At 39.5% G+C, this 26,507-nt stretch overlaps 7 protein-coding genes and 10 non-coding genes across 17 annotated transcripts; 9 read left to right on the top strand and 8 right to left on the bottom strand.

The window, feature by feature from the left end:
• Positions 1-96: 96 nt before the first annotated feature.
• LOC6621560 lies at positions 97-215 on the top strand. Its single transcript, XR_048802.1, has one exon. It is a non-coding gene; the product is annotated as a 5S ribosomal RNA (ribosomal RNA).
• Positions 216-462: 247 nt separating this feature from the next.
• LOC6621561 lies at positions 463-581 on the top strand. Its single transcript, XR_048803.1, has one exon. It is a non-coding gene; the product is annotated as a 5S ribosomal RNA (ribosomal RNA).
• Positions 582-1,000: 419 nt separating this feature from the next.
• On the bottom strand, positions 1,001-1,072 carry Trnae-cuc. Its single transcript has one exon. It is a non-coding gene; the product is annotated as a tRNA-Glu (tRNA).
• Positions 1,073-1,450: 378 nt separating this feature from the next.
• On the bottom strand, positions 1,451-1,522 carry Trnae-cuc. Its single transcript has one exon. It is a non-coding gene; the product is annotated as a tRNA-Glu (tRNA).
• A 579-nt stretch (positions 1,523-2,101) lies between these two features.
• Positions 2,102-2,173, top strand: Trnae-uuc. The gene has a single exon. It is a non-coding gene; the product is annotated as a tRNA-Glu (tRNA).
• Positions 2,174-2,418: 245 nt separating this feature from the next.
• On the top strand, positions 2,419-2,490 carry Trnae-uuc. Its single transcript has one exon. It is a non-coding gene; the product is annotated as a tRNA-Glu (tRNA).
• Positions 2,491-3,783: 1,293 nt separating this feature from the next.
• Positions 3,784-3,855, top strand: Trnae-uuc. The gene has a single exon. It is a non-coding gene; the product is annotated as a tRNA-Glu (tRNA).
• A 211-nt stretch (positions 3,856-4,066) lies between these two features.
• Trnam-cau lies at positions 4,067-4,138 on the bottom strand. Its single transcript has one exon. It is a non-coding gene; the product is annotated as a tRNA-Met (tRNA).
• Positions 4,139-4,424: 286 nt separating this feature from the next.
• Trnam-cau lies at positions 4,425-4,496 on the top strand. Its single transcript has one exon. It is a non-coding gene; the product is annotated as a tRNA-Met (tRNA).
• A 2,649-nt stretch (positions 4,497-7,145) lies between these two features.
• Positions 7,146-7,219, bottom strand: Trnai-aau. Its single transcript has one exon. It is a non-coding gene; the product is annotated as a tRNA-Ile (tRNA).
• Positions 7,220-7,993: 774 nt separating this feature from the next.
• Positions 7,994-8,772, bottom strand: LOC6620817 (thioredoxin, mitochondrial). The gene is made up of 2 exons (XM_002044981.2): positions 8,485-8,772; positions 7,994-8,422 (listed from the first exon to the last, which is right to left on the bottom strand). Exons 1-2 carry the CDS (start codon positions 8,655-8,657, stop codon positions 8,158-8,160), a joined length of 438 nt encoding a protein of 145 aa, XP_002045017.1. The 5' UTR covers positions 8,658-8,772; the 3' UTR covers positions 7,994-8,157.
• A 51-nt stretch (positions 8,773-8,823) lies between these two features.
• LOC6620818 lies at positions 8,824-9,403 on the bottom strand. Its single transcript, XM_002044980.2, has 2 exons — positions 9,312-9,403; positions 8,824-9,257 (listed from the first exon to the last, which is right to left on the bottom strand). The coding sequence occupies exons 1-2, from the start codon at positions 9,369-9,371 to the stop codon at positions 8,934-8,936; spliced, it is 384 nt and encodes a 127-aa protein (XP_002045016.1). The 5' UTR covers positions 9,372-9,403; the 3' UTR covers positions 8,824-8,933.
• Positions 9,404-9,418: 15 nt separating this feature from the next.
• On the bottom strand, positions 9,419-10,340 carry LOC6620815 (general odorant-binding protein 56d). The gene is given in 3 exon segments (XM_032715887.1): positions 9,419-10,104; positions 10,107-10,185; positions 10,242-10,340. Coding segments are annotated over 3 exon segments (390 nt in total). The 5' UTR covers positions 10,299-10,340; the 3' UTR covers positions 9,419-9,850.
• Positions 10,341-18,817: 8,477 nt separating this feature from the next.
• LOC6620816 (general odorant-binding protein 56d) lies at positions 18,818-19,444 on the top strand. The gene is made up of 2 exons (XM_002044978.2): positions 18,818-18,928; positions 18,997-19,444. The coding sequence occupies exons 1-2, from the start codon at positions 18,881-18,883 to the stop codon at positions 19,342-19,344; spliced, it is 396 nt and encodes a 131-aa protein (XP_002045014.1). The 5' UTR covers positions 18,818-18,880; the 3' UTR covers positions 19,345-19,444.
• Positions 19,445-21,494: 2,050 nt separating this feature from the next.
• LOC6609989 lies at positions 21,495-22,620 on the top strand. Its single transcript, XM_032715138.1, has 2 exons — positions 21,495-21,604; positions 21,821-22,620. The coding sequence occupies exons 1-2, from the start codon at positions 21,536-21,538 to the stop codon at positions 22,457-22,459; spliced, it is 708 nt and encodes a 235-aa protein (XP_032571029.1). The 5' UTR covers positions 21,495-21,535; the 3' UTR covers positions 22,460-22,620.
• Positions 22,621-23,266: 646 nt separating this feature from the next.
• LOC6609988 (general odorant-binding protein 56a) lies at positions 23,267-24,007 on the top strand. Its single transcript, XM_002034588.2, has 2 exons — positions 23,267-23,346; positions 23,413-24,007. Exons 1-2 carry the CDS (start codon positions 23,287-23,289, stop codon positions 23,764-23,766), a joined length of 414 nt encoding a protein of 137 aa, XP_002034624.1. The 5' UTR covers positions 23,267-23,286; the 3' UTR covers positions 23,767-24,007.
• An 89-nt stretch (positions 24,008-24,096) lies between these two features.
• On the bottom strand, positions 24,097-24,859 carry LOC6609987 (general odorant-binding protein 56a). The gene is made up of 2 exons (XM_002034587.2): positions 24,750-24,859; positions 24,097-24,539 (listed from the first exon to the last, which is right to left on the bottom strand). The coding sequence occupies exons 1-2, from the start codon at positions 24,807-24,809 to the stop codon at positions 24,180-24,182; spliced, it is 420 nt and encodes a 139-aa protein (XP_002034623.1). The 5' UTR covers positions 24,810-24,859; the 3' UTR covers positions 24,097-24,179.
• Positions 24,860-26,507: the final 1,648 nt, after the last annotated feature.

Below are 26,507 nucleotides of genomic sequence, written 5' to 3'. Positions count from 1 at the left end.
ATATCTAAAACCCAATGGTACAAAAACAGTCTATTTCAGTCTATGGGCATAACTGAATATCAGAGTATAAGGACACTGTTTAGCCCAGCGACTTTCGCCAACGACCATACCACGCTGAATACATCGGTTCTCGTCCGATCACCGAAATTAAGCAGCGTCGGGCGCGGTTAGTACTTAGATGAGGGACCGCTTGGGAACACCGCGTGTTGTTGGCCTCGTCCACAACTTTTTGCTGCCTGCTGCCTGCTGCCTTCTTAGTTTTTATTCTAGCATTATTGGCTATTGGCTACAAATCAGAATGAAAACTTTGTTCACCTAATTTCAAATTTTGTCTTCCACTCATTAATCTTTTATATCTTTATTACGATATCTAAAACCCAATGGTACAAAAACAGTCTATTTCAGTCTATGGGCATAACTGAATATCAGAGTATAAGGACACTGTTTAGCCCAGCGACTTTCGCCAACGACCATACCACGCTGAATACATCGGTTCTCGTCCGATCACCGAAATTAAGCAGCGTCGGGCGCGGTTAGTACTTAGATGGTGGACCGCTTGGGAACACCGCGTGTTGTTGGCCTCGTCCACAACTTTTTGCTGCCTGCTGCCTGCTGCCTTCTTAGTTTTTATTCTAGCATTATTGGCTATTGGCTACAAATCAGAAAGAAAACTTTGTTCACCTAATTTCAAATTTTGTCTTCCACTCATTAATCTTTTATATCTTTATTACGATATCTAAAACACAATGGTACAAAAACAGTCTATTTTAGTCTATGGGCATAACTGAATATCAGAGTATAAGGACACTGTTTAGCCCAGCGACTTTCGCCAACGACCATACCACGCTGAATACATCGGTTCTCGTCCGATCACCGAAATTAAGTAGGGTTGCACTTAAGCAGCTTTTGGTGCGTAGTAATGAAGTTATTCGAATTTTTAATTCTTGATATTATTTCTTGCAAACTAAAATAATGGTTATAAAAAATGTACTTGCATCATTTCCCATACCGGGAATTGAACCCGGGCCTCCCGGGTGAGAGCCGGGTATCCTAACCACTAGACAATATGGGATATGTTATCTGATCTCACAAAATGAAACTTTTGATACCATTAATATAAAATTAAGCAAAGACAATATCATTTTTTAGAGTCAGTGAATTAAGGTATAGTGCAAAGAATCTAATCAGGTGGAAAAAGAGGATATTTAACAGTTTATACAGTCGCTACATTTTTTTCTACCATAATGCAAATCTGCATATGTATATTGGAGTTATATGCTAACAAAAAACATATATATCGCGGTCGATTTAAATAATTAAATTTAATATATGTCCAAAAATACTTCTTATTTCTTCTTGATTTTGTCATCAAAGATGAAAATTAAGTTTTTTCTGTAAAAAAGAAAAAAAATAGAAGCAAGCTTTGAAAGCTTACTAGTCGTCATATTAATTCCCATACCGGGAATTGAACCCGGGCCTCCCGGGTGAGAGCCGGGTATCCTAACCACTAGACAATATGGGAGATACCTCTTGCATTGCCAATAAACATATTAGGTTGCAAAGTTGGCACTAAAAGCGAAACATTGCTATGGTAAGCTAAAGCTATGATTAACAAGTGCTTCGATGCGATAAAAGAAGTAGTTAGCAAGCAAATATCGGGATAAGTTTGGACCAAGTCACACATCTTGTTGGAGCAGGACCTTATCATATCACATTGACTTTCTCACTAAAATGTCTCATAAAGTTTAATATACATGTATCTTATGAACCACAACCGTTTTATAGTTTCTATGAATACGTACTTTGCTTGTAAAAAAGTGTATATTTGCATATGAGTTTTCATATTGCATATGAAGAATGACATTGAGGTAATTTAAAGCAACTCTATAAGGTTTTCGTCTAAATATGTTATCTCACCCGGGAGGCCCGGGTTCAATTCCCGGTATGGGAAATAGCAACTGTAATTTTATTTTATTTTTTGTTGTGACGCGTCATGTTTAGGAAAAATTTCACAGGTGGTAACATTTACACCTGGTAGCAAAGATTTTGGAACTAAAACTAACATTGGGTTTTGACTAACATTGGGTTTCGATTAAATGTATCCCATATGGTCTAGTGGCTAGGATATCTGGCTTTCACCCAGAAGGCCCGGGTTCGATTCCCGGTATGGGAAGAAAATAACTTTTTGACATAAAATGTAATTCAATTTATGTATATATTAATACTTTATTGCAATTTTTATGATTAAGCTATTAATATTTTCTAATTCATTTATAGGGTATATATAGGCATTGTTATATACATATATTATATGTATAATTATAATAATTATTAATAATATAATATAATTTCATTGGAATTTGTATGATTATATAATGTATATGGTCAAAAGCGCGTTTTGACACACTTCTCTTGGTGTCCCATATGGTCTAGTGGCTAGGATATCTGGCTTTCACCCAGAAGGCCCGGGTTCGATTCCCGGTATGGGAATTATTAATTTTTTGCTCAGAAAAACAAAGATCACTTTATATTCATCTATGGCATTTTCGTTTTAAGCGACATCTATTGGGTTATTCGTTGCTAAGTTCTAGAGCGCCCTCTTTTAGATATTTTGTGTAAGACATTATCAGTTGTTTTTTTGTATTGTGGTCTCCAAAAATTCCCAAGCTGTTCTAGTTCTTCGTCGAATTACAGGTCGCTGTTTTCAACGGAACGATTGTCATTAGTAGTGGTAGACTGACGTTCTACCCAAATACTAAAAGGCCACTTGATGTTACGAAATTATGACTCCTGAGTGATTATAATTTAGTACCACGATTCTGACGGGGTTGCTCCTGCCTAGAGTTGTCGGTTTAACTGATGGTCTTTCAACTAATGAACTTTTTTAACGGATATATATAAAGCAAAATTTATACTTAAGAGATAGGAAGACGTATTTTCGTTACTTTAGTTCGTCGTACGGGATGGTATTGGCACTTGTCGTCTGTCTGTCCATTTTCAGGATTCGTGTGGATGGGAGTTTGAATGGGTTGTGGGTGTGACCAGTCATTTGTTGCTGTTTGTCTCGCTGTAAAGCTGGCCGTGACCGTGGCAACGAACATCGACGAACTGTTGGCTCCTCTGCCCTGCCCGTGTGCAAACATGTTTGGCTATTTTTTTCGCCAAAAATTTACATAAAAATCGCATTACACTTAACATCCACTTTGCTAAACGAAGCGCATGAAAGCGGGCGCCACGTGGTTTGGGCTCTCGACTGTGCTTTTGTAAGCCGAAGCGCCATGGTGGGGTGGGTGTTGTTCGCTTGGCTCGGTTAGTGGGCGATGGGAGTTGAGAGTTCGTTATTCATGTGCGGGCTTGTGCCAGCGGCTTGAAGTGCATGGCGGGCCTACGAAAATTAAATTAAAAAGCACACGCCGAAGGACCGAACACTTTGCGTTGTAAAAAAAATGCTAAATTGCAAATGGTCGGCGTGATCTATTTTTGGTGTGTGGATATATTTTGCCATTTTAAAGTAAGAAGTTGGACATGTGAGCTATTGCATGGTCTTCAAATAAATTTTCAACATAGTACATATCTGTATCCGCTTAGATTTTAAGAAGGTAACTAAATTATTAATTTGTATATTATCCGCTTTTTGTAAGGCAGAGATATTTAAATTTAGCAATTTATTCATAGTTCTTTGAATATCGTTGTAAAATAAAACAACCAACCAAATGCACTTTAAAGCTGATTTTTTTTTGCTTGGACTTAAAATACAGACGTAAATCAAACGGCGATAGAGTGTCCCATATGGTCTAGTGGCTAGGATATCTGGCTTTCACCCAGAAGGCCCGGGTTCGATTCCCGGTATGGGAATATTTTTTCTATGACTTCAAAAGGTTTGTAGTTTTTTGCACATATTTAACTCAAACCACCCAAACACCAAAAAGTCAATATTATACATATATAACTTTCATTAATATAAGATATAGTAAAGCAACTTATATACATAGTTCTGATTAAATAGTATATAAATATATTTTTGCAAAAGTCAAATTAAAATAATTCGCACTTGCGTAATACTCCATAGCAGAGCAAGGTTTCGATCCTCGGACCTCTGGGTTATGGGCCCAGCACGCTTCCACTGCGCCACTCTGCTTTTAATTGATAGAGCGCTATGTTGAATATGAGTAAGCGGCGTTGACTGGATGGGATGACTGGCATTATTTACTGTCTTAAGAAATTCATTTTTTTGCAATATGTTAATGGTTATGTAATAAAAATAAGACCATTCATTCGTAGTACAATATGAAAATATGAAAATCATTCTTAGCTGAGTAAATGTCTTAAAACCCAGATCAATAATCTAAATTCATATAAGAAATTCAGTGGTGCTTAAATGTTGCACGTTATCTCATATTGAACATTGTGCTCAGCATTTTACAAGCAGAGTGGCGCAGTGGAAGCGTGCTGGGCCCATAACCCAGAGGTCCGAGGATCGAAACCTTGCTCTGCTAAATAGTAGATTCTGGTGGAAGAATTTATTTTTTTACATTTTGTGATCGATCGTATTTGTAATAATGTATTTCTCTTCTAGGAAAGAAATGTCAGGCAATTTATTAATAATCTGCATTAATACCATATCGAATCCATTATTTTAAAGAGTTTGATTGTTGAAATTTATTTTTGCTCATACCTCAATGCGTGTCACCGGCTCCAGCTCACGTGGATTATGTGTTTACTTGGTACCGTGGTGGCCACGTCTCTTATCGCGCACTTGCAGCACGCTCCCACACATCTGCTGAAGCTCTGCATCACATTGAGGCATGTATTTTGCCCAGTGGCACAGATACGGCTTTAATAACCACTCGCCGAGTGCGACTCTGATGGTTTTTGCCGCTTCTGTTTGCATTGCTAAGAGATGCGATACGGCTACGAGGCAGGAGTTCGGGATTCGCGCTATAAATTTGCGGGACCTTTCCTTTAAAGGTGCTTAAATATTTTTGAAAATTAAAAAAAAAAACAGGGATGCCGACCAATTTACTATTTATGCTCAGACTCGCAGGGAGCTACCAACCCTGTATGCCAATCAAATTGACATATTTGTCAATAAATGGCAAAAATTTTAATTAATTTTCGCACCACTTAAAAGCGCGCCATGAAATTGCACAAAACCATCCAGAATTGGTGGGGCGAGGTTTGCGGGCCAATGGAAACCAACCGCAAGCACTAAATTGCAAATAAATTTGTTTAAATATGCAATGGCAGAGCGCGTCAAGTTTGGCACAGCCCCCATGGACGGCGAATGGCCAAAAGGTGCTCTACACTGCGACAGTTTCACCTGGGAAAGTGGGGAGGGGAAAATTTGGTTGGTTTGGGATGATGGTGGGTGGTTACCGGTGGTTTGTTCGTCGCCTGCTGCACGTGCAGCTGCGACAACGAGACAACATCCAACATGCATATCAAATTTTAATAGCAAAACCCCCAAAAAGTTTCAAGCCACAAAGTCCATTTCCATTGGACTGAAGGGGTTAGGTTGTTCTCCTTGCGGGTTGTTGGCTCTCTGTCGTTTTCGTTGGGTGACATGCTTGATGTACGCTTTTGGTTTTCCCCACGAAGATGTTGCAATGACATTGAATATTGATGAAAATAAATCGAATTTCCGTCAGCCTGGCATCCGGCGTATTCGATAGACGGTAAAAGAAAATACAAAAAAAAAAAAAAAAAAATGAACTGGACACATTTTCGCCTGGACGTAGAGTCCCCGGCTTTTCTATTGAGACAGAAAAAGGGTTCCGCCTGAATTGAGCTCAACGCAGTCAGTTGGCGAGTGTTAAAATCCCACGTTGTCAGTGTTTTGGAGGGTATTTGTGGTTTCCATGAGTTCCGATTCTTAGCAATTAAAGGGGAGTCATTGAAAACTAAATGTTTAAATATTTTGGATATATAACAGTCTTAAATTTACCTTTTCATTTAAAATTGGAACATTCCTAAACATTAGTTTACGTAAAAAAAAACCCGTGTTTGTTAAAATTCAACAAAAACCACAAAATCAAATTAACTTGTATTTTTTCTTTTTTTTTACATTTTCTCAAATAAAAACGGTGCACGAAGTGGGCGTGCTTTTTATTGCCTGATCGGTGGCCAACCCACAATTAAGCCCCCAGTTAACACTTGATTTGTATTTAAAAATTATTGACCAATCCATGGGTACTGATTAAGTTTGTGTTTGTGCTTGTCAAACGACGGACGACTGCTGTTCGTGGGAGGGGCAACGATTGATTTTTGCCGCCACAAGGCAACGGTGGGCAACGGAAATTGCATAAGCTCCATCCGAAAGCGATGCGGATGAATGGTGAGGCAGGCTGAGAGAGAGAGGGAGAGATAGAGTGCAGCACATATGAAAATCCAATTTTCCAGTGATTGATCAGGGCGATGAGGGGCAGTGAAAAGCTGAGCGCCACACACGTGAAGTGGGTAAAGTTTGTTTGCCGGGCGTATACGCAAAAATAATGTAATTAAAGCAATGTTTGCATAATAAAAATGAATATATGTTGCAGTTTGTGTCGCCATTTCCACGCACTGTGAAACTAAGGGGTGAAGTGTCCAGGAGGTAGTGCATTTAGCTGGCCCATTCTACAAGTGTTTACCTAGGCAGCGAGGACCGTGGTCCTTTGCTCGCTTTATGCGGGCTGTCAAAATCAGACAGTGTGCACACATGCACCCACACCTCGTCGACATCCCGGAGATTTTATGTCCTGGTGTTGTCCACGCTGAAGAGCATCCTTTCGCCATCCCCTCGAATCTCGACTGTGTTTGTCCAAGTTTCGTTTCACCAAATTATGCTCGAGCATATGAGGGATTTATATACGCACGAGGACTCAACTGGACTGCATACCACTCGACTCGACTCAACTCGATTCAACTCTCACCAGTCTGCTGGCTGTCTGCTGTATTTATGCAAATATTGAAATAAGTCTTAATTGAATACAAATACTCAATTACATTGCGGCAAATCTATTTTGTGGATCCGGCAGTCCGGCACAAACAAAATTTACTGCGGACTGTACATACCCAAGACTTTTACTGAACAATTTTAATTGCGGCATGTGATTTCGTTTGGAAACTGATATATTTATTATAATAGACAATATAAAAAAAAATCATGGCCCATGAGGGGATCGAACCCGCGACCTTCGCGTTATTAGCACGACGCTCTAACCAACTGAGCTAATGGGCCTTGGTGACGATGGGGCTTTTCAGATTCGTGAGGTTCGTTTTCTAGCTCTTGAAATCGGTGTTTATTTAAAGATCAGCTTGTGATAACTTCTATTTACAATATGTATGCTTATTCATTTTGATTAATACTATATTAATAATTAGATATTTATAATTAGATACTATAATATTTAGATTTTAAAGTCTGTGGAATCGTTTATATCTTTTTTTCCTCATGTAGCCATGTTGTTTTGCGTCTATAATTAATTTACCACCGCCAGTAGACGGCATTAATTGTGTTTCTTTTGGGTTCCTGAGGGAGCTAAATGCTGCTCGACACCACATGCATCATCGCAAGCAGCACATTTGTGACACTTCATTAAAAAGCAACATTACCAAAATCAATTAGACATTCCCCCATGCATTCACATCGCCTAGACAGCAGGGATATACACAACAAAAGTATACAGACACATGGAGAGCGAGTAAGCTTGTTGTTTTTGGCAAACAAATATACAAACAATTGATATACGTTTTGTATTTGTTCCTGCCAGTGTGCTTCTCCTCCCATCACCGATCCGCAAATTGTTTGAACACGAGACGAGACTTTGTTTGCATTTTGAATTGCCGCCACTGGGCGCCCAGAGCTGAAGCTATTTGAACAGTAGTACACTGAGCGGAATTCCCAAAAAGGCACTTGGGTATCTAAGTATTTATTCTTTTAACAATTTTAAAGCTTTACTTTTTTATATATTCGAAATTTAAATAGTGCTAGTTATTCACAACATTTGGTGGGTAGTTATAATCCACATAGTTGGTTCTTTATTTCTTCGAGTGCAAACACCTAAGGAACTTGTTAAATCGAAAATTAATTAAAAACGTTTTGCTGAGAACGTGGTTTAATAAAACTGAAAGCTAGCCTACAATGAACGTGTTATCACTCCCTAGTGACATGCTGATTTAGTTTTCCGTATCCTCAGGTGGTGGGTGTGGCACCGCCTTAAGGAGCCACTTGCGTAGGTATTCGCTGGTCTGCAGGCCAACCATTCGATTTACCACCTTGCCGTTGCTGATGACCACCAATGAAGGAACGGACCCCACGTTGTAGTCAAGGGCCAGTTCCCCATGCTCATCAATATCGACCCGGGCCAATCTCACTCGACCTTCCTGCTCGGACACAACGTTTTCCAGTCGAGGGGCCAGAGCCTTGCATGGACAGCACCAGCTGTTCAGGATGGTCGGAACAATGTCTTTACATGGTTCCATTTAACTGAAAGCTAAGCTCACCTGGCATGAAAGTCCACAACCACCGGCCGATCGCTGTTGATCACACGTTGCTCAAAGTCTTTTCTAGTCTCCACATCGAAAATCGGTTGCTTGCCAGTACTGGTCATTCCGCGATTAGCCTTCATCAAATTCATTAGGCGCTTTGCCCGAAATAATCTTCTATAGCTGGACATAATAAAGCTTACGGATAAAATTTTAGCCTAGATAAATAGCGAGAAAATTTTGATCCAAAAATTGTTGGGACTACAGTGTGATGCCGACTAGAGCCTTTATTCTACTGAAAGTTCTACGGTAAAATCCCATTTGGCATAGAGTTCCATAAATTCAAAGGCTGCTTGATCCAGAAATTATATTCTTTAGTTTTTCGTTTTACACTTTATTATGTACGCGTGTGAAGTTTCTCAAAAATTAATGTTAAAAAGTGTCATGCAAATTAATTGTTTAGTAGTCTAATGCTTGGTAATGGACTGGTAGCATTTAAAGATTTTGTACCCCAATTCACATTTTCCGGTAGCCTTGACGGCGGAATGGCACTTTTCTTCAGCTTTTTCCAATTCATCTGTGTCAGTAATACCATACTTTTTTACAAGTTCTTTCCTCGGTTGCTCGGAACTGATCGCATCATTTGCAATAACACCTTTCACTTCCAGTAAGCAGTGATAAAAACACTTGCTTTGAAGAGAGTCTTCTTTATCATCTAATTTGTTATTTGCTGTAATTGTATTATACCCCAGCTGCCGTTTCAAGCAGGCTTTTACTTTTTCATAAGGTTTCTAAAACTTGTACATTTTAGAGTAAGGAATTTCCACATTATTTCGATTGCTTACCATAGAAAATGCTTGGAGCCAGATAGCAGAGAGGAAAATGAACAACAGGAATACTTTCATATTGATAATTTGTGCGCAAGAACATGAATTAGCTATCTTCCCCGGCTTTTATAGTTCGTATATTAGCCATGCTTATTTACACATTATCCTCAACTCGAAAAAATCAATCATATTATCAACGGTTGGTTTCGCTTTTCAGGGACTGTTACCCACTTGTTATTTAACCTGGCAGAATACCGTTCAATTGTACTTATTTTTTAAGATGGCTGCATTTTTAAGTAAAACATTAGTATATAGTAAGCATTTAGTTTCGTATGCTATTATTACAACTACAAATATTTTTTAAAGCAGCACTCAATTCGTTTAAAGCCCTCCTCGCATTTATCGTCACTTGCGATCGAACTGCAGTCATCTGTTGCGTTTTCTTTATTCAATTCTTGAAGGGCATAATTCATCGCGGGCGATAAAGCACACATCATTTTGTGTTCTATAGTATTTCGGTTTAGTAATTATTCTTTTGTAGATCAAAATAGTTTTTCTTAGATTTGGGCGCGGTTTTCGTAGTAGCACTTGTACAGCAGGTAGCTAGTGTCGCACTTGTCGGCTCCCTTGGTCGAGTCACACTTGGCCTGCACCTCCTTGACATTGGCTTCGCCGGCGATGGGACCCAGTTTGGCCAAAACCACGTCAGGTTTTATCTGTCCATTGGCCACCAGGCCGCTCTGCTCCAGGAAACAGTTGGCGAAGCACTTTACCTTTGGATCGGAGTCCGCAAAGTTTCCAGAACGCAGGCTTGCTCCTTCGTGATTCCCTCCTGTTTGGCGCAGGCCTTGGCTCTCTGCTTAGCCTCAGCCTTTTGGGAATCAGTTAGGCCCTGTTGAGAGAAAAAAATCTTTAAAAGACTCCTGGAGATCAAGCAAAAGGACCTACCGCGGCAGATGCCACAGATAGAGCTGCAAGGGCGGCAAACACAATGAATACTTTCATGATGCTGATCGTGAGCTGTTTAGAATCTTTTAGAACTGAAACTGTTGGCTAAATGTCTCGGTGAGTCAGCATTTATACAATTTGCGATGATGGACTTTGGACTTCGTTTAGTGATTCCCTTTCAATCTACTTGGTTGCGCTGAGAAACAACCTAGCCATGCTGACTTGCTGGTTCTTTCTTGGTGTCAGGTTTTTACATATATGTACATATATAACTTCAGCTTTCATTTGGATAAAACTAAGCTTCAGTTGGCATTAAAGTCTATTTTTAATAAGCGTAAGCTGTCATAGTTTTAAAGGAATAACTAGGATCTGCGAATTTATTGGCCTCTGATAAAAGTTCTTAGATACGTTTAAAAAACTCTGAAGTTCGAACTACAGCTCGCCATCTGATTATCAAATAAAACTTTTCATAAACATCGAATTCTGACTTGCACTTTATAATTCATAGTTACAAAGTAGGTAGTTTGTATAAAGTAGTGTGAGAAGAGTAGGAGCATTCCATGGCGTGTGGTTTCAATTGGCCAAGATTAATTTTCCGAACGCTGTGCAGTTTGTTAATAATTTTCGTTGTGCTTTAAACTTTCCTAAGTCAGCAGGGATTTTGATATCCGAGCTTCTGGCTATGACCCACCACACATTTGGGTCACAGCAGATTCCAAAATACTGATAACATTCACTCGTTCGTTGGCCAGGCCATATTTACTTGGGCCAAATGAATGATGACCCGCCCAGCCTCAGTTTGTTGTCTAAACATTTTTATGATTCAGGGTTAGAGATAGGATTCTTCTTTCCTGCCAGTGTCTTTACATAATCCCCACTGCTTACACAGGCATCAAGGCGTTTTAGCAATTAGTTTCAGTTTCTGCGAGCATTCAATGTGAAGATAAGTAGCCCCGAGTTTCATACTCCCGATGGGGTTTTGTGTGGCTTTGATGGATGATTGACAAGCAAGTGACAAGAGGACGAGCGTGTGAGTGGGTCGAGAATGTGAGGCTAATGCTGAATATGGGTTAATGATTATGTAAGAAAAACGTTCTGCATGTCATCAGTTAATGATCATAGCGAAATATAAAAACAGAGACCCTAAGTTTCAGTAATTAATACAATTTCGCACATGCTAATTACAATGTTCAGTCTTGCAGTCTTGTTAGCCAAAGCTAACTTCCTTTTTCTTTTTCTACCATTATCATAAACACAATTACATAAACGACGCTCCTTAAATTGTGACTAAAAACCACACTCCATTAGTGTCAAAATAGGTGCCAAAACAAGTGTAGAAGAGGAGGAATATCGTTTCTAAACACAAAAGCAACTTCTCTCTTGTGTGTGTTATCGTTTCTAATTTGTTTCAAATTAAATGAGTTTTAAACATTTTCCCCACACAAAATACAATCATAAAGCGTTAAATATACCGAATGAGTGACGCGAGTGTGGATGTGTTTTTGGGATGGGTGGACGAAAGGATCTGGCTGTTGTCGTCGTTTTTTTGGTGGGTGGATCGGGGTCCCCTGCAAATGTAATTAAAAAACTTTTAAACCGCATCAACATAAATGTATGGCGCTTGAAATTCAGTGCATTTGACAATTTTCGGTTGGCAAAAAGTTGACATTTTGTGCTCCTGTGTTTGTGGGCAAAAAAGAGCCGCCAAAACATGTCAGACTCGCCCCACCATGCATCCCACCATCTAGCTTTGGTGGTGGCCATTTGTATTTGAGTTAAATGAAAAGCTTTAAAAGTTATTAGCATTCATAAATAAATGTCTGCGATAGGCATTTATTGATGACGGCCTGTATCCATTTAATGCGTTAATCATTTTTACGAGCCACTCTTCTCGGCAATTTCATTTATTTTAATTGAAGCCCATGCCTACCTTTTTTTGCAGCCATTAAGAATTGAAAGACTGTCCATTTAATTGCATTTAAATCGCCGGCCCAACACCTTAATAGACCATTACGTTTTGGCATTGAACCCAAAATATTTCTCTAAAAAGGTTTAGTTTTTAGTAATATGTTCAGGTAATAGGAATTTACAGCCGTAATGTCATTCCGGGCATTCCAAGTGATAACGCTAAATGGCTGTGCCATAAATTTCACACTTCAAATAACATTCTGGTGTGAAATTTAATGATTTCGATGTTGATGAGTCAAAATAATCAAATCGCAACCCATTAATTTTTCGTTGTTTTATATTTATGCTTGTGCTATTATATATGTTTCACCCTAAAAATAAACTTTTTCGATGCTAGCCCCCAGGCCCCATTATTTTCCATTAGCTTTATTATATACTCATTTTCGGCAATGTCTTATATCATTGTTATTAGTAAATCTTATGTCCCAGTTTATTGCAAGCCCCATGATATGTGGGTGGACTCGATACAGAATCATCAGTGAGACAATTCCTTGGGGTCTCGCGCCTCTGGGAGCAAGTTCGTTGAACTCTCCCCAAAATGTTTGGGGATAGTTTTTTTGGGGTAAGAATAATACATTCGGAAACATTGGGAAGAACTAAGGGTTGTTCTTAACTTTGGATAACCATTTAAGATTATTTTTACGCCTGTAATAATTGGCCAAAGGGCAAGATTCTATATATTTCTAAGTTCTCCATATATATTGCTGATTTTCATTGAATGGTAATTATCATGTTGGCTTGCAGGTTCATTGCTATCTGGTTTTCTAATTCAGATAATATCAATGTAGAATGTTTGCTTTCTCGTTGTCTTAACAATATTTTGACTGGAAGTGCATTAATCACGCATAAAGTGTTTAAATTTAATGGCAGCTGCTGAAATTGTTCAGAAAACACCTGAACAAAATGCTGTGCTCATCGGAGCCAGTTGCAAATGAAAGTTTTTGCACAGTCATTTCACGGAAAGAGCTCTTTTTAATTAATTTAATGACTGGCTGATGTATTTGCATATGGAAGTGCACGTGAGGAAAACTTTGTGCACGTGGGTAAATAATCAACTCTTTTGTTGCAGTTCCAAATTTGGTAGAGTCGCTCTTGGCCAAGCTAACTGGGGATTGTGGGTGGTGGTGCCTGCTGTTTCCCACTAATTATTTTAACAGCATGCTAGTGGTATCCGTTATCTGACTGCTAAAATATTTTCTGCCCCCCCCCAAAAGAAACCCACCCAGCCACCTTGACAGGCAAGTTCCGGAAAAGAAAGCTCAGTTTCCTTGGTATTTTCAGTCCGTAATCCGCATAGCTTATCACAAATTCCGGGCATAACTCAAAACAGAAACGCTGCCCAACCAGTTGGGAAGCAAATTAATGGCTCGATGCGAATTGTTTTGGCCCATCTGCCCCAAGGCGTTGCAACACTTTCTGATTGCATTAGATGCTTACAATAATTTTCGGGGCAGCTCCACTCGGAATGGGAACGTAAATGGAATATTTTATGCAATTTATTTTGATCAATTTGCACGTCGCAATGTCAGTTTCCTCTTAGGGCGCCTAAATATTCTCCGGATATTCTGGATGCAATCGTGCGTGCCATGGAATGGAAATTTCGCAAAAGAAGCCACAGGCTCCACTCTATTATTCGAATATTTTTTGGCCAACGAAAATTAAAAACAATTATTGTGCGAAACATTTCATGGCTTTGTTTTCAGTTGGCAGAATATGCAAAATGTAGTTGCACAAATAAGAATTTTATATTGTAAATTCTGATTTTTCCATCTGAATAATAATTATATGTATAAAATAAACTAAACATAATATAGTTCTATTTTCCATCTTTTTTTGTTATAAAACTCATTAAAAGGCAAAAAACTAAACGTTGAAATGGAAAAGGGACCAACCATGCGTGGGATAAGTTTTTTTTCAACTCTGTCTTCTGGCGCCAGCTGAATGTGTGTATTAAACCCATTTGTAGCCCACCTCATTACACACTAAAAAAAGCAATCGAGCATCAAATTACAAAGAAAATAAAATGCAAATAGGTTTTGTCCTTTATATTTAGGTTGTTCCTTTTTTTCCCAGAACAGAGTCTCCTTTTTTTCCATCAAGTTTATCCCTCGGACGAAGTTCCAATTTCATGCAGCTGACCACGGACCCTGTAATTGTAATTGCCGGGCTGGATTGGAGTGGATTAAACAATTTCCACATTTAACATGGCGCCCGTCTTTAACCTTTGCCACAATAAATTTTTCCGGTCTTTTCCTCGCCGTTTTTCGGTATTCTGGCTACCCGGTTTGGAGCTTAATTTTGGTGCCAGCGATAAGAATTTTTAGCGACGCTGTCATTTGGGGGCTTTGGCTTTTACGAGGCGGCACAAAGGACGCATGTCCTTGTTGTGCGTCTAATTAGATGCTTTGCCTAATTAGTTGGTTTTATGTGAGACTCTTTATGCCCCTGGATTACCTTTTCGGCTGAAGTTCGCCAAGTTAAGAAGTCTTGCTTTTCGCCAGCTGCAGGATAAGCCGACTCGTCGATATGTGGCATAAAGATTACACAGAGGTGCGATACCAAGCTGAGAATGTTATAAACTTAAACGTTTATTAAAAATTCCGAGCGCACAGGAAAATATCCACAGCATCATGACAATAATGCGAACGAAAGCAGCGCGTTTGCTGCTGATTTTCGCAGCTTGAGATTTTCCATTTTTCCCATCATCGGGCTGGGTGCTTCGACGGCTTTCCCCCCGTTTGGGTTTTTCAATTTCTTACAGAACGAGCACTGCATTCCTTCACCTGGCCCGTCTTTGATGCGTTATATGACAGGGTGATAGGGGGAGAATTGGAGGTTTCGACGTCTCGAGGAGCAGCAGCAACAGTTCGGGCGGAGTTCCATATGAACTCCGCATCCCAGCCACTGACTGGCCCCTCAACCGAATTGAACTTGTCACAAAAGAATTCATTTTGCAGAGCTCGGAATTTTCCGGCAGTTTCGGGATGCGGCGACGGGTTCGGAAAATGTGCGTTGAAAAGCTTTGTAAGCTTTGCTTGACTGTTGGCCCGTCCCTATGCTTTTCCCCCTTCCTTTTGTGTTTCGCACATTGTCCCTTATCCAACGCTCCATCGGTTCTGGGTTCGTTAACTGGAATTCAATAAATATTACTAAAACACTCGCATACGCATTCGCAATCGCCTTTTTCTTTGCGTTTTTATTGGGATGTCGAAGGGAGACAAGAGCGGATTCCAAGAAAAAAGGCCAGTGCAGACATTTTCACATAATTTCCCCCACTTGTGATCCATTTTTAGGGCCTCCACTCGTATTCCCGCCGGCCGAGTACATTTTGGCTTATTTTATGACGCGTTTTGTTACCAAAACGAAAATTTTTGGTAATACCAAGACATTTAATTGCCTAATTGTTTTGTTTTTGGCATTTTATTGCAGACGGGTCGCTTTTTATGGAGCAAACACAGCACGCCACTTTTTTATGACTTAATTACTTAAATGCGTTTTATTTTGCATGCGGCCATAATCGTAAACAAATTAAAGAAGTGGAAATTATGATATCTTTCCCCGTTTTAATGCGTGCCTTGGGAAAAAAAGATTATCCATCGGATTGTAGCATACTTTTTATACAAATACAGCAATTAAAAAAAGAGACATTATAAAATGTAAACCCAACGTAAATAGTTTAAAACCTACCCATCTTTACCAAATAGGCCACTATATTTGCACAAGTTTTTAGCTTACGTTTCATCTTTTCATCAGCAAATAGTATTCTATGTTTCGCTGGTGCTGGGCCCTCATTATAATTTAAATTAACTGAATTTGCTTTATTTGATTTAACTGGCTTAGTGTTCCACTGCCTTTTTGGTCCATTGAGGATGTTCTCCTCCAGTTGTGGAAGAGCCAAGAACGCTGGAAGGGGCCTTTCCGTATTTATTAGCCACGCTGGGTTTTGACCCTAAAGGGTGCCTATCTTATCCCATCTGGTGGTGGCTCTGGTTTCCTTTCGGCCATCTCTTTTTATTTTCTGAAATTAATGCGGCAAACACTAATTAATTGCGCAGGTGTTGCAGCTGTTCCGTAGCTCTCTTGTTGTTGCTTCCGGTGTTGTTATTGCATGGGATAAGCCTAATTGAATTTCTGTAGCTTTTTGCTAGGCTTGCGGAATCGGGAGCTGGAGGTCCTATCTCGCCATTTGTTATAATTAATTACACATCTGCCATTATAGGATACCGCCTGCATTTATTAACTTTAAATTATTGATTTTTAACGGATGTGTAGAAGAACTGCCACAATTACCGATTTCCAGTTATTAACTTTTAGTGAGAGCTGAAAATATTTTATTATAAACTTTAACCTTGCATTCAATTACTAATCTGTTGGTCCAAATAAAACTTCTGATTCTAGTCCAAATGATTTATGAAAATTGAAACTTTAGTAGCTCGCATAAGCGCTGACCGTAATCAAATTCACGCTTTGCACTTATTTAATTGTTTTTCTTTTTAATTTCCCATAGCTAATAAATTGACTTTTATGAGCGGTCATGAGAAGCTCGTAAAATTTGCATATGACTCCTAGCCGAGCTTTTGGCTTTAAGTCGGGGTCCTTCAACGCTTGACAGCATTATTATTATGTCAACGTAATGTTGTCGTCAAATAGTTTTTCGCGTGACATTTGCATTTCAGTTCAGCTGAGCTGAGTTGAGTTGAGCCCTCGGGTCCGATGACATTTCATTAGCCGTTACCAGTTCTTCGGGCACACATATTTAATAACGTGTGCCATTGTTTTTCATTGTCGTTTTATGTGCTGTTTATATTTTTATGGCATGCCATATAGTATTTAATATTTATATTATATATGAGTCGCATGCGACATTCCCTCCCGTTCTATCATGTCTGCGATAAAATAGTTTTATTCCTTTCCACTAAAGGAAACTTTTGGGCACAGCGAACTTCTTCACCAGGTGGAAAAGCTGGAAAAGCTGAATAGGCGCCCCATCCACCTCCTTGAACTGAAATCAAACTACTTGAGGAGTCAGCCACCGCTTCGTGTTTGCAGTTATTATTGTCTATAAATCGTTGGAAGGTCTCCGGTAGGAGCTGTGGGGCATTATACACGATGACATTATGAATTTATTACTATTTAAATATTTTACTTTTGTTATGGCCCTGGCAGGCGACGATGCGCCGCAATAATCGTTCTGACATTTGTTTTCCCTGGCGTGCGTAACTATTTACGAGTTTGCTCCGGTAACTTCGTCTCCGAAAGTAGAGGGGGTGGTGACCCAGGCACCGGGATATAGTTTGAGTAGGTCATGAATTATCGATGCTGTCAGCAGTAAATATTGATAAAATATATGAGGAAAAGTTCTGGCACGTAGGCATCAACTTTGTCTACTGCGCCTCTATTACCATAATTAAATAATTCGGGCAGTTAGCCGACTTAAACGGTTCCGCTCAAAACTCATGCATAAATGTACATACATCAGCAAATCACCCGAATGTCACTTTAATTGTTAATCAGCTAGACATATCTGTGCCACAAATTAATTAGCAAACCAGTTTAGGTTGATCGCACGGACTTGAGAATTTGAGAGTCATCTGAATATTTGGACTTTGATACCGGCACTTGACTTCAAACTTTGGACAAAACCAACAAAACAATAAAAATAGGTAGGAGAACAACTGGCAAACTTAAAACGGGTCAGGCGATCGTCATTAATTTTATCATGTAATAGCAGACTTATTTCAGAGTTAATTTTAAAAATCCGGCCTATTAACAAAATTATTTAATTATTATTAATGGCAATAGAATGACCAGGAAATAATTTGTTGCTGTACCTTATTACCTTATAAATATGAGAAAAATGTAATAATAACGAGAAATTATCTATATTAGAATTAGAATTATATTTATATTTTTTTAGGGCTTACAAATAATTCAAGCATCTCATGGCCCCCGTTGACTTATATCAAATTTAAAGTGTCACTAAAAATTTTTCTAAGTAAAATAAAATGTTGCTTTTATATTCTATTCTTTGAAAATCCGCTATCATGCTTTGCATGCACTTTGGTTTAACACCTCCATAAAAATCAACGTTAGATTGTTTTTCAAGTTTAAGGTTTGGGAGTTACGAGTATTGTTAAATCAAATTAGTTGACGTTGACGCTTCGCTGGGCACTCTGACCCTTGGGAAGTACAACACACTTTTAATCGGTGGAAAATCTGAAACTACAATTAGCACTTACATTATGGCTTTGAAATGATTTTAGCCTTATAATAAGCTCGAGTCTGGGGCATTAAGGCCAATTATAGGTACAATGGGAGCCGCAGTGAACTTGCTTCATTAACTGATTCGAGTATCGGTTGAACTTTAAACCGAAATGGCAAACAAAAAGTGAGTCAGTTTCGGGTTATCAGATAAATCGAAGAGGGCTTGAAGCAGACAAAACAAAACATCGAGAATCATTAAAACGGCGATTTAAATAAACTAACCGGTGTATTGCTGTGTGTATGTGTAATAATACAGTGTGATCAGCGGAGTAGAGCGAAAACAAAAAGCTATAATCAAAACAAAACTCTAGCGAAGCTGCATTCAAAATCGTATAAAAGCCAGATGCTAACCGAATAAAGTCAACAGTTTCGATACCGAAGGGTTTTCAACAACATCTCTACCGAAAATGAAGTTCCTGATTGTCCTCTCCGCCATTTTGGCCATTTCGGCTGCCGTGAGTTATATATTTTCTGATCAAAAGTGGTAGTATTGCTAAGGTTATCTTTTGAATGTATCTTATAGGAACTGCAGCTATCCGAAGAGCAGAAGGCAGTGGCCCATGCCAATGGCGCCCTTTGTGCCCAGCAGGAGGGAATCACCAAGGATCAGGCGATCGCCTTGCGAAACGGCAATTTCGATGACACAGATCCCAAGGTGAAATGCTTCGCCAATTGTTTCCTGGAGAAGACCGGATTCCTGATCAATGGTGAGATCCAGCCCGATGTCGTTCTGGCCAAGTTGGGACCCCTGGCCGGCGAGGATGCCGTGAAGGCCGTTCAGGCCAAGTGTGATGCCACCAAGGGAGCGGATAAGTGCGATACTGCCTATCAGCTATTCGAGTGCTACTACAAGAATCGTGCCCACATCTAAGCGCCCAAGCTCCGATATTGTATTGTGTGATAATCTAACTGTGACTTGTTACTTATATTGTTTTAATTCAGTATATCAATTCGTAAACAAAAAAATTAGATATATAAATGTTTTGAATAAAAAATTCAATAATATATTTCCCTCTTAACAAAAACTTGACCAGAAACCTTTGTTTCAAATAGAAGATTATGGTGAAACCTTTTACATAACGCTAATAGAATTTCACTTGGCATTTGTTAATATATTAAATATTAATGTTAAACTTTTGATAAAATAACTTTTTAAGTGTCCAACAAAAATTTCAACCTTTCAGGGAAATAACCCCTCACAGAGCACGACTTTTATTGTGTCTCAAAGGAAATTAAGGCGAAATTCTTATACATAATTACTTATGCATATTCGACTAGTCAATGGATGCTCCACTGTATGACCCATTTGCGTTTTGGCCACGCACCCATTTGCATAACAGTGGGCCGTCATTAAGGACCAACCACTGTCAGACCGTCGTCAGGGGCTTAAGTCCCTGGTACAGAGCGGCGATCCCAGAGGCATTTGGCCGCTCATGTTTGGCATAAATATTGATGAGCGACGGCAAACTTATTGGCACAAAGACCTGGGATCCCCGGGATACAGGATGCGTTTGGGGGTCGAGCAAATGAATTGGACACGGGGAGCCGTGTTTTTAAAAGCCCAAATCCAATTAACAAATCATTAAACATTCATTGAGCACGTGTCGCAATTGCATTTACTGGGTGAACATGGATCAGGTGGCATAGGAGGGAACAATTGCTCCGACTTTGGCTTTGACTTTGGCTTTTGGGGAGTTTGGATCGCAGCCAGGGTCCATAATTCATTTTGTCACTTCCTGGGGTCGGTCTGGCTGTCATGTCACTTCCATTTAGCATCCGTTTCAGTTGCAGTTGTCTGCACAAGAGCTGATGGCCGATGGCCTTCCCGGCCAACCGAACAAACAATCACTGATGCGTTTACTAATGTCTATTAAAAAGGCAGCCCAATCGAAGGATTCCACCCCCCGAGCTAATGCATATAAGTAGACAGCCATGGCGGCTTGTCAAAGGAGCCAACACGCGTGAGATGGTAGCACATTGATGCTCGACATCAGCCTTTGTCTTGGCCGCCTTGTTTGACTTGTCTTGCTCCCGTTAGTTGGCTTTCAATGGCCAAGGACCAAGGATATCGCTGGAGTTGGGGCTGGGGTTGAGTGCTGATGTTTTGAGGGGGAGGCCTTCCCTGCGGTTCTCACATTAATGTAATTTAATTTTATAAAAACTTCGCTGCAGGGTGGCTGCCACTGTCTTGTTTCATGCTCCGATGTCTCTCGCTTTTTGTCCGTCCATGTGGAGTTTCTTTGATCTTAAAGACCAATATGTGATGTGGCTGGGGATGCTGCGGTTGTGTTTCCGATTATCAGCAGGAGTCTGTTATTAAGTCCGTCAATTAGAGTGGTCCATAGAAAGAAGGAGTTCAAGAAAACCAGTTGCTGTGGCTTGAACTAATGTGATTGAATTTGTTTGCAATACAACTAGACTAGTAAGGAATATAATAACTCTATCTAAGACGGGTTCCTGTTCCTTGTACTATCATTATTCCGCATCCAGCTTGTAACCATTTCCATAATCTAATTTAAACTTCAGGTTGTATTTTTTTATGTTTCCACACTTATGAAAAGAAGAACTCACTTTGCTTGCAAAAACAAATTAGTCAATAATTACTATGATTATTTTAATTGAAATTGCAAATATTGGTTGTACCGTTTTTAAAACACCTTTATAGTGCAGTACTTAAATGTTTTGTAGATTCATCTACCAAATTGAACCCACAACTTTTTGCAAACCATTTTGTATTTGTGCAATTATAGAGGCCATTAAATAAGTCAGATGAGTGTTTTTGGCGAATGCTAATTTGAGTTCTCACCCAAAAATGCTATTGGCAATCCACTGATGCATGACACATTATATGCGATGTATCTGAATATGATTACCTGATGGGCCTAGCAAGTGAGGCATGAATATGATTTGGTAATCGATTTGAACAATAATTAAATAGCAATTCAAAACGATTTCTGATCCATAAAGACGACTCTATAAAAGGCTTTTGTTAAGTCGCGACAGGCTAGTTGAAAAGTTTTTATAGTAAATCGTCAACAAAATTGGAAAAAAATATTTCTTAGATGTATTTTCGAGCCAGTTTGATGGCATTGCTTTGCCTCACTCTTAGTGAATTCGTTCCTAAAGCATGGGTAATGTTTTTCATATTTTATATATCTTTTGTAAATTCTTTTTTTTTGTAATTCAACTTATGTAGAACTTGGAATTATATGTTTTATATTTACAAGGTAAATATTAAAATAAGGGAAGTGAATCAAAATTTCTAAAAACTAAAAGAATCTCCAAATGACATATTGGAATACAAGGAGACAATATTAAATTTTCATAAAAATACATTTCATCCACAGACCCGATCGCTTACCGTCTCGCTGAACATGTCCATGACCCGAACCCTGGTTCCAGATCCGCCAAATGGAACAGAAACCAAGCTCAGCCAGGAGATTCTTAGGGCTTGTATGCGTAGGACCGAGATCTCAATGTCGCAACTGAAACTCTTTCACATGAGCCTGATGAACAGCGACTACAAAAATGACAACGATATAGCCCCTACTCCAGTTCAATCCATTGGCGATGTGAATAACCTGGGTGATCTGGACTTCAATGGCAACTCGCAGATGCCCTATCTCGATCTGAAGCATAATGAGCCGCTGCAGTGCTTTGTGAGCTGTCTGTATGAGACCCTGTATTTGGATAGGTACAATGTCCTGCTGGAGGAGGCCTTCATGAATCAGGTGCAAACAATCATACAGCATGAGAAGGCGGAGATCAAGGAGTGCAGTGATCTTCAGGGCAAAACACGATGCGAGGCAGCCTACAAGCTGCACCTGTGCTACAATCACCTGAAAACTCTGGAGGCGGAGCAGCGTATCCGTGAGATACTCGAGCGGACCGAGGCGGAGAACGAGTTATTCGGTCCGGAGGGCAGCGACTTTATCTACGGCATCAAGCATTCCGGAGAAGCAATGACCACCACTAAGTCGGAATAGATAGCTGTGTACTTGTGGGTCTTATTTCTTATCGATGTTTGCTATATAGAAAATCCACTTATTATTTAAATGTATGCATGAATAAGTACTTAAAGTACTTATTTAACTTTTGAGAGTTTTAAAGCTATAAAATAAAAACAAGAGTTTGCATTTCAGCGTAATTAGTTTAAAGAATTCTAACTACATCATAAGTTGCTTATTAATTAAAATCTTTAATATTTTCCTGATGTGTTTGAAAAACTGAATACCATATAATAAGGCTCAACTTTGGGCTCAACTTTTTTCTAAAGGTTTTTAACGGTTGTATAGTATAGTTTTGGGCTGATTGTTAAGTAAACTAATCGATTTGAATGTAAAAAGAGAAAAGGAATGTACGCAATTTTATAATACATAAAATAAGTAAATAACCATTTCCCAATCATTAATACACTAATAAGAAGACCCATATTATGTTGTTATCGCATAAAGAATTTTTTGTAGAAATTTAGATAGACAAAAACCATTTCACTTAAAACATTAGAATCTATTTTAAAACAAGAAAATCTATTCCACGCACAATAAGTAAATAAATCCAAAGTCCAAACAAAGCTCACTGACCCGAATGATCATTTAGGCAGCGATGATTTAACGCCTACTGGGTGAAATGGGAAAATTGGTTCTGAATTAAAAATAACCCAGTTTAAAATTATTCAATTTAATTAATTGAATTTTAATAATATAATAACTTGATTGTCGAAATTATGTCTGCACCTTATACATGTTACGAGTATTTAAGCCATATTATTGTGAACGAAATTCAGTTCGACTGTGAATTTAGCTTTGTAAAGATGAAACTTATCTACTTGTTGGTTGTATTCCTAATTTTCGCTCTAAGCGAATTAGTAGTGGTAAGTTGGATGAAACGCTGCTTTAGGTATATCCTTTGCATCCATTTATTCACATTTTTTAATCAGGGCCAGTCATCTGCGGAATTAGCAGCCTACAAGCAAATTCAACAGGCCTGCATCAAGGAGCTGAATATTGCTGCCAGTGATGCTAATTTGCTGACCACCGACAAGGAGGTGGCGAATCCCTCGGAATCGGTGAAGTGCTATCACAGCTGCGTCTACAAGAAGCTGGGTCTCCTGGGTGACGATGGAAAGCCCAATACCGATAAGATCGTCAAGTTTGCCCAGATCCGTTTCAGCAGTCTGCCGGTCGATAAGCTAAAGAGTTTGCTTACCAGCTGCGGAGCCACAAAGTCAGCCACCACCTGTGACTTTGTCTATAACTATGAAAAGTGTGTAGTTAAGGGTATTAGTGCCTAAAATTAAATCAATAAAGCAGTTTAAGTGTTCAATGCACTCATACATTTAATTATGCAAATTGAAAACGCCGAATGACCTGACTTACACACGAATATGGATTATAATCAGCTTACGCGAAACAGGGCTTGAGAGCCTCAATTAAGCTGTAACAAATTCGCCACTCACCCCTCTGTTGCAGAATGCTGCACTTGTTCCATGATTGCATTGAATAACATTAAACAGGCTGATTTAATAATAACAAGGATTTAGTGTATTGTTGCGTTTCTATTAACCCAAACTCAAACAAACATAGAAGGCATATTACCATCTAATATAGAAAACAAAGCAAAGTTTCATTTGACAAAGAATTTATTTAAATTTTGTTACAATTTTTCCCGAATCACAATTTGCCAAGCATTAAGTTCCTAACTTCTTTAGGCCTTAGCCTCGGGGGCGGGCTTGAAGCTCTCGAAGCATTCGTGCAACTTGGAGGCGGTATCACACTTGTTCTCGCCCTTGATATACCTGCACTTCTCCAGAGCCGCCTTGGTCTTCTCCTCGCCAATGAGAGCGCCGAGCTTCTCCAGGACCACGGACTCCTGCAGCTCACCGTCCTTCAGGGTTCCGACCTTCTCGAAGAAGCAGTTGGCAAAGCACTTGATGTTCTCGGTGGGGTTCTTGAAGTCCTTGGCATTGACCTTGGCCCTTTCCTCCTCGGTAAGGTTCACTTCGTCGGAGCACTGCTCACGATGCTGCTTGGCCAGCTCCTTCTGCTCATCGCTCAGATTAAGGGACTAAGAAAATGATAATTAAAGGTTTTAATAACAAAAACTTTTAGCAAAGTCTTTTACTTTATATATCTTGAACGCACACCAAAGGATCGAAGATTCAGTCAGGATCTTCGTCGTTGATATATGCTTATAAATATTAAATCTTATAGGGTCTAATAAAATATTCCCCTATAATTCTAGTGTTTAGTTTTCTTAACTTAAATTCAAACTCACCGATCCGACAGCCAGAGCCACAAACAGAGCACTCAAAGCGATCACGAAGTAGGAGTTCATGTTGAGAAATACTTTGACTTGGTAGAACGTTGGGGAAGTTCTGATTCCGATATAGGATGGGATCGCGGCTTTTATACCCGGCTTGGTTGCCAATAAAAGCCGGTTTCTCTTTATGGCCGCGGGCAGTGATCCAACTAAGCCCAGCTGATGTCTTTGCTTTTTGATTTTTGTTTTGGTTTTAGATTTCTGTTTGCTATCTCTCCCATTTCCTTTGGTCTAGCTGAGTTCTTTTTTTTGCAATCTTGGCCAGTACTTTCGTCTATTTGTGGCCCGCGGCCAGGTAGACAATCTGAAGTTATGGTCGCTACGAAAGCATGGTTCATTAAACCGCCTTCTACCTCGCCAACCTGGTGAATCGAATCAATTATACAGATAGAACGCAGACGTGGTACAGACAGGGACGCCTCAAGTGGTCTCCAGATCGTAGGTAGCTCAAGTTACTCCGTCTGGAGTTGGAGCTGAAATTGTGGCTGCTCACTCATTATCGCTGCACTCTATCAAAAACTTTCCACTGCTGCCCCATACCAGGTTTCAGATCCCAAGCTAAAGGCACAATAACCATCCGACAACGCCCCGGTCGGATTCTGATTCAGATATATATCTATGTATCTGGGCGGAGAGGTGTGGCCAGGCGCGTATTGAAAGTTGAGAAGCAAGCGCAAGGAGACAGACGACGACGGCAAAGTTTTTTCATTTGAATCCTATTATTTCAGCGTAGTTGTAATCTTATTATCCACGAGATGACAGCAAAATGACATTTAGAAAATTTCACGCTGTGTGAAATGTACAAAAAGAAAATGCGGGAATGCAGGAAAGTCAGTGCGTGTGGGTGGTAATGCTGATGCTGAGACTCAGACCGAGGCTGATGGAATCGAGCCGGAGTCGGAGTCGGATCCAAAGTCGTGGCCGGGATCCGGAGTTTCTGATTGGGACTGCGTACTGTGGCCAAGCCACCCATCCCTTCTCCCTCGCAAAAACCTTCGTCTACTTCTTTGAGTCGGGCGTGTTTTTCACAAGTTTTCCACTGACTTCTTCTGCTGTCGCTGCCTTCCTTTTAATTTCAATTCTGACATTTGTTTGTCTGCTGTCAAAATAAAGTAGCTTTGGCGCTAAAGAAATAAACCATAAGATTGCGATTGAAAATTTTCCAACGCACACGCAGACACCACACCCCCTCCACCGCCCAACCACCACCCCCTGACTAACCAGTGGCTGAAAACTTTTCGCTCTGACGCAATAATAATAATAATAAACTAAAGCTTGTTTGACTTCTCCGCAAATGCTTTGAAATCCTTGTGTGGTAATCTTAATTCAATTTGCTTGTGGTGGGGACAGTCGACTTGAGTGATAAACTCTGGCGTTACACATGCAAAGATTGCTTGTTGGAAGTAAGAAAAAACCTGGCAATTTAATCTGAAAACTTTATAAAAATAATGATTTCGCAGGAGAGTAAAAGCATTTTAGGAATGTTAACAGGTGGGAATTAGTATTTTGTTGACTTTCTTTTGGACGTAAGCTTTGTATTAAGTTAGGAATATTATAAAGGTTCGTTGAATATCAGTCAGATGGTTAGTTAAAAGAAATTACATTCGAACGAATTAATTAAAATGCAAATAAAAGTCATGATTTTCTGAAAAAGGTTAAAGGTGCTTCCTTATGTGACCATTTAAATATCTAGACAAACAAGATTAATTCCTC

The sequence above is a fragment of the Drosophila sechellia genome, chromosome 2R (assembly GCF_004382195.2).
Source record: "Drosophila sechellia strain sech25 chromosome 2R, ASM438219v1, whole genome shotgun sequence".
NCBI lineage: Eukaryota > Metazoa > Arthropoda > Insecta > Diptera > Drosophilidae > Drosophila > Drosophila sechellia.
This window is presented reverse-complemented; position numbering and strand designations above follow the sequence as displayed.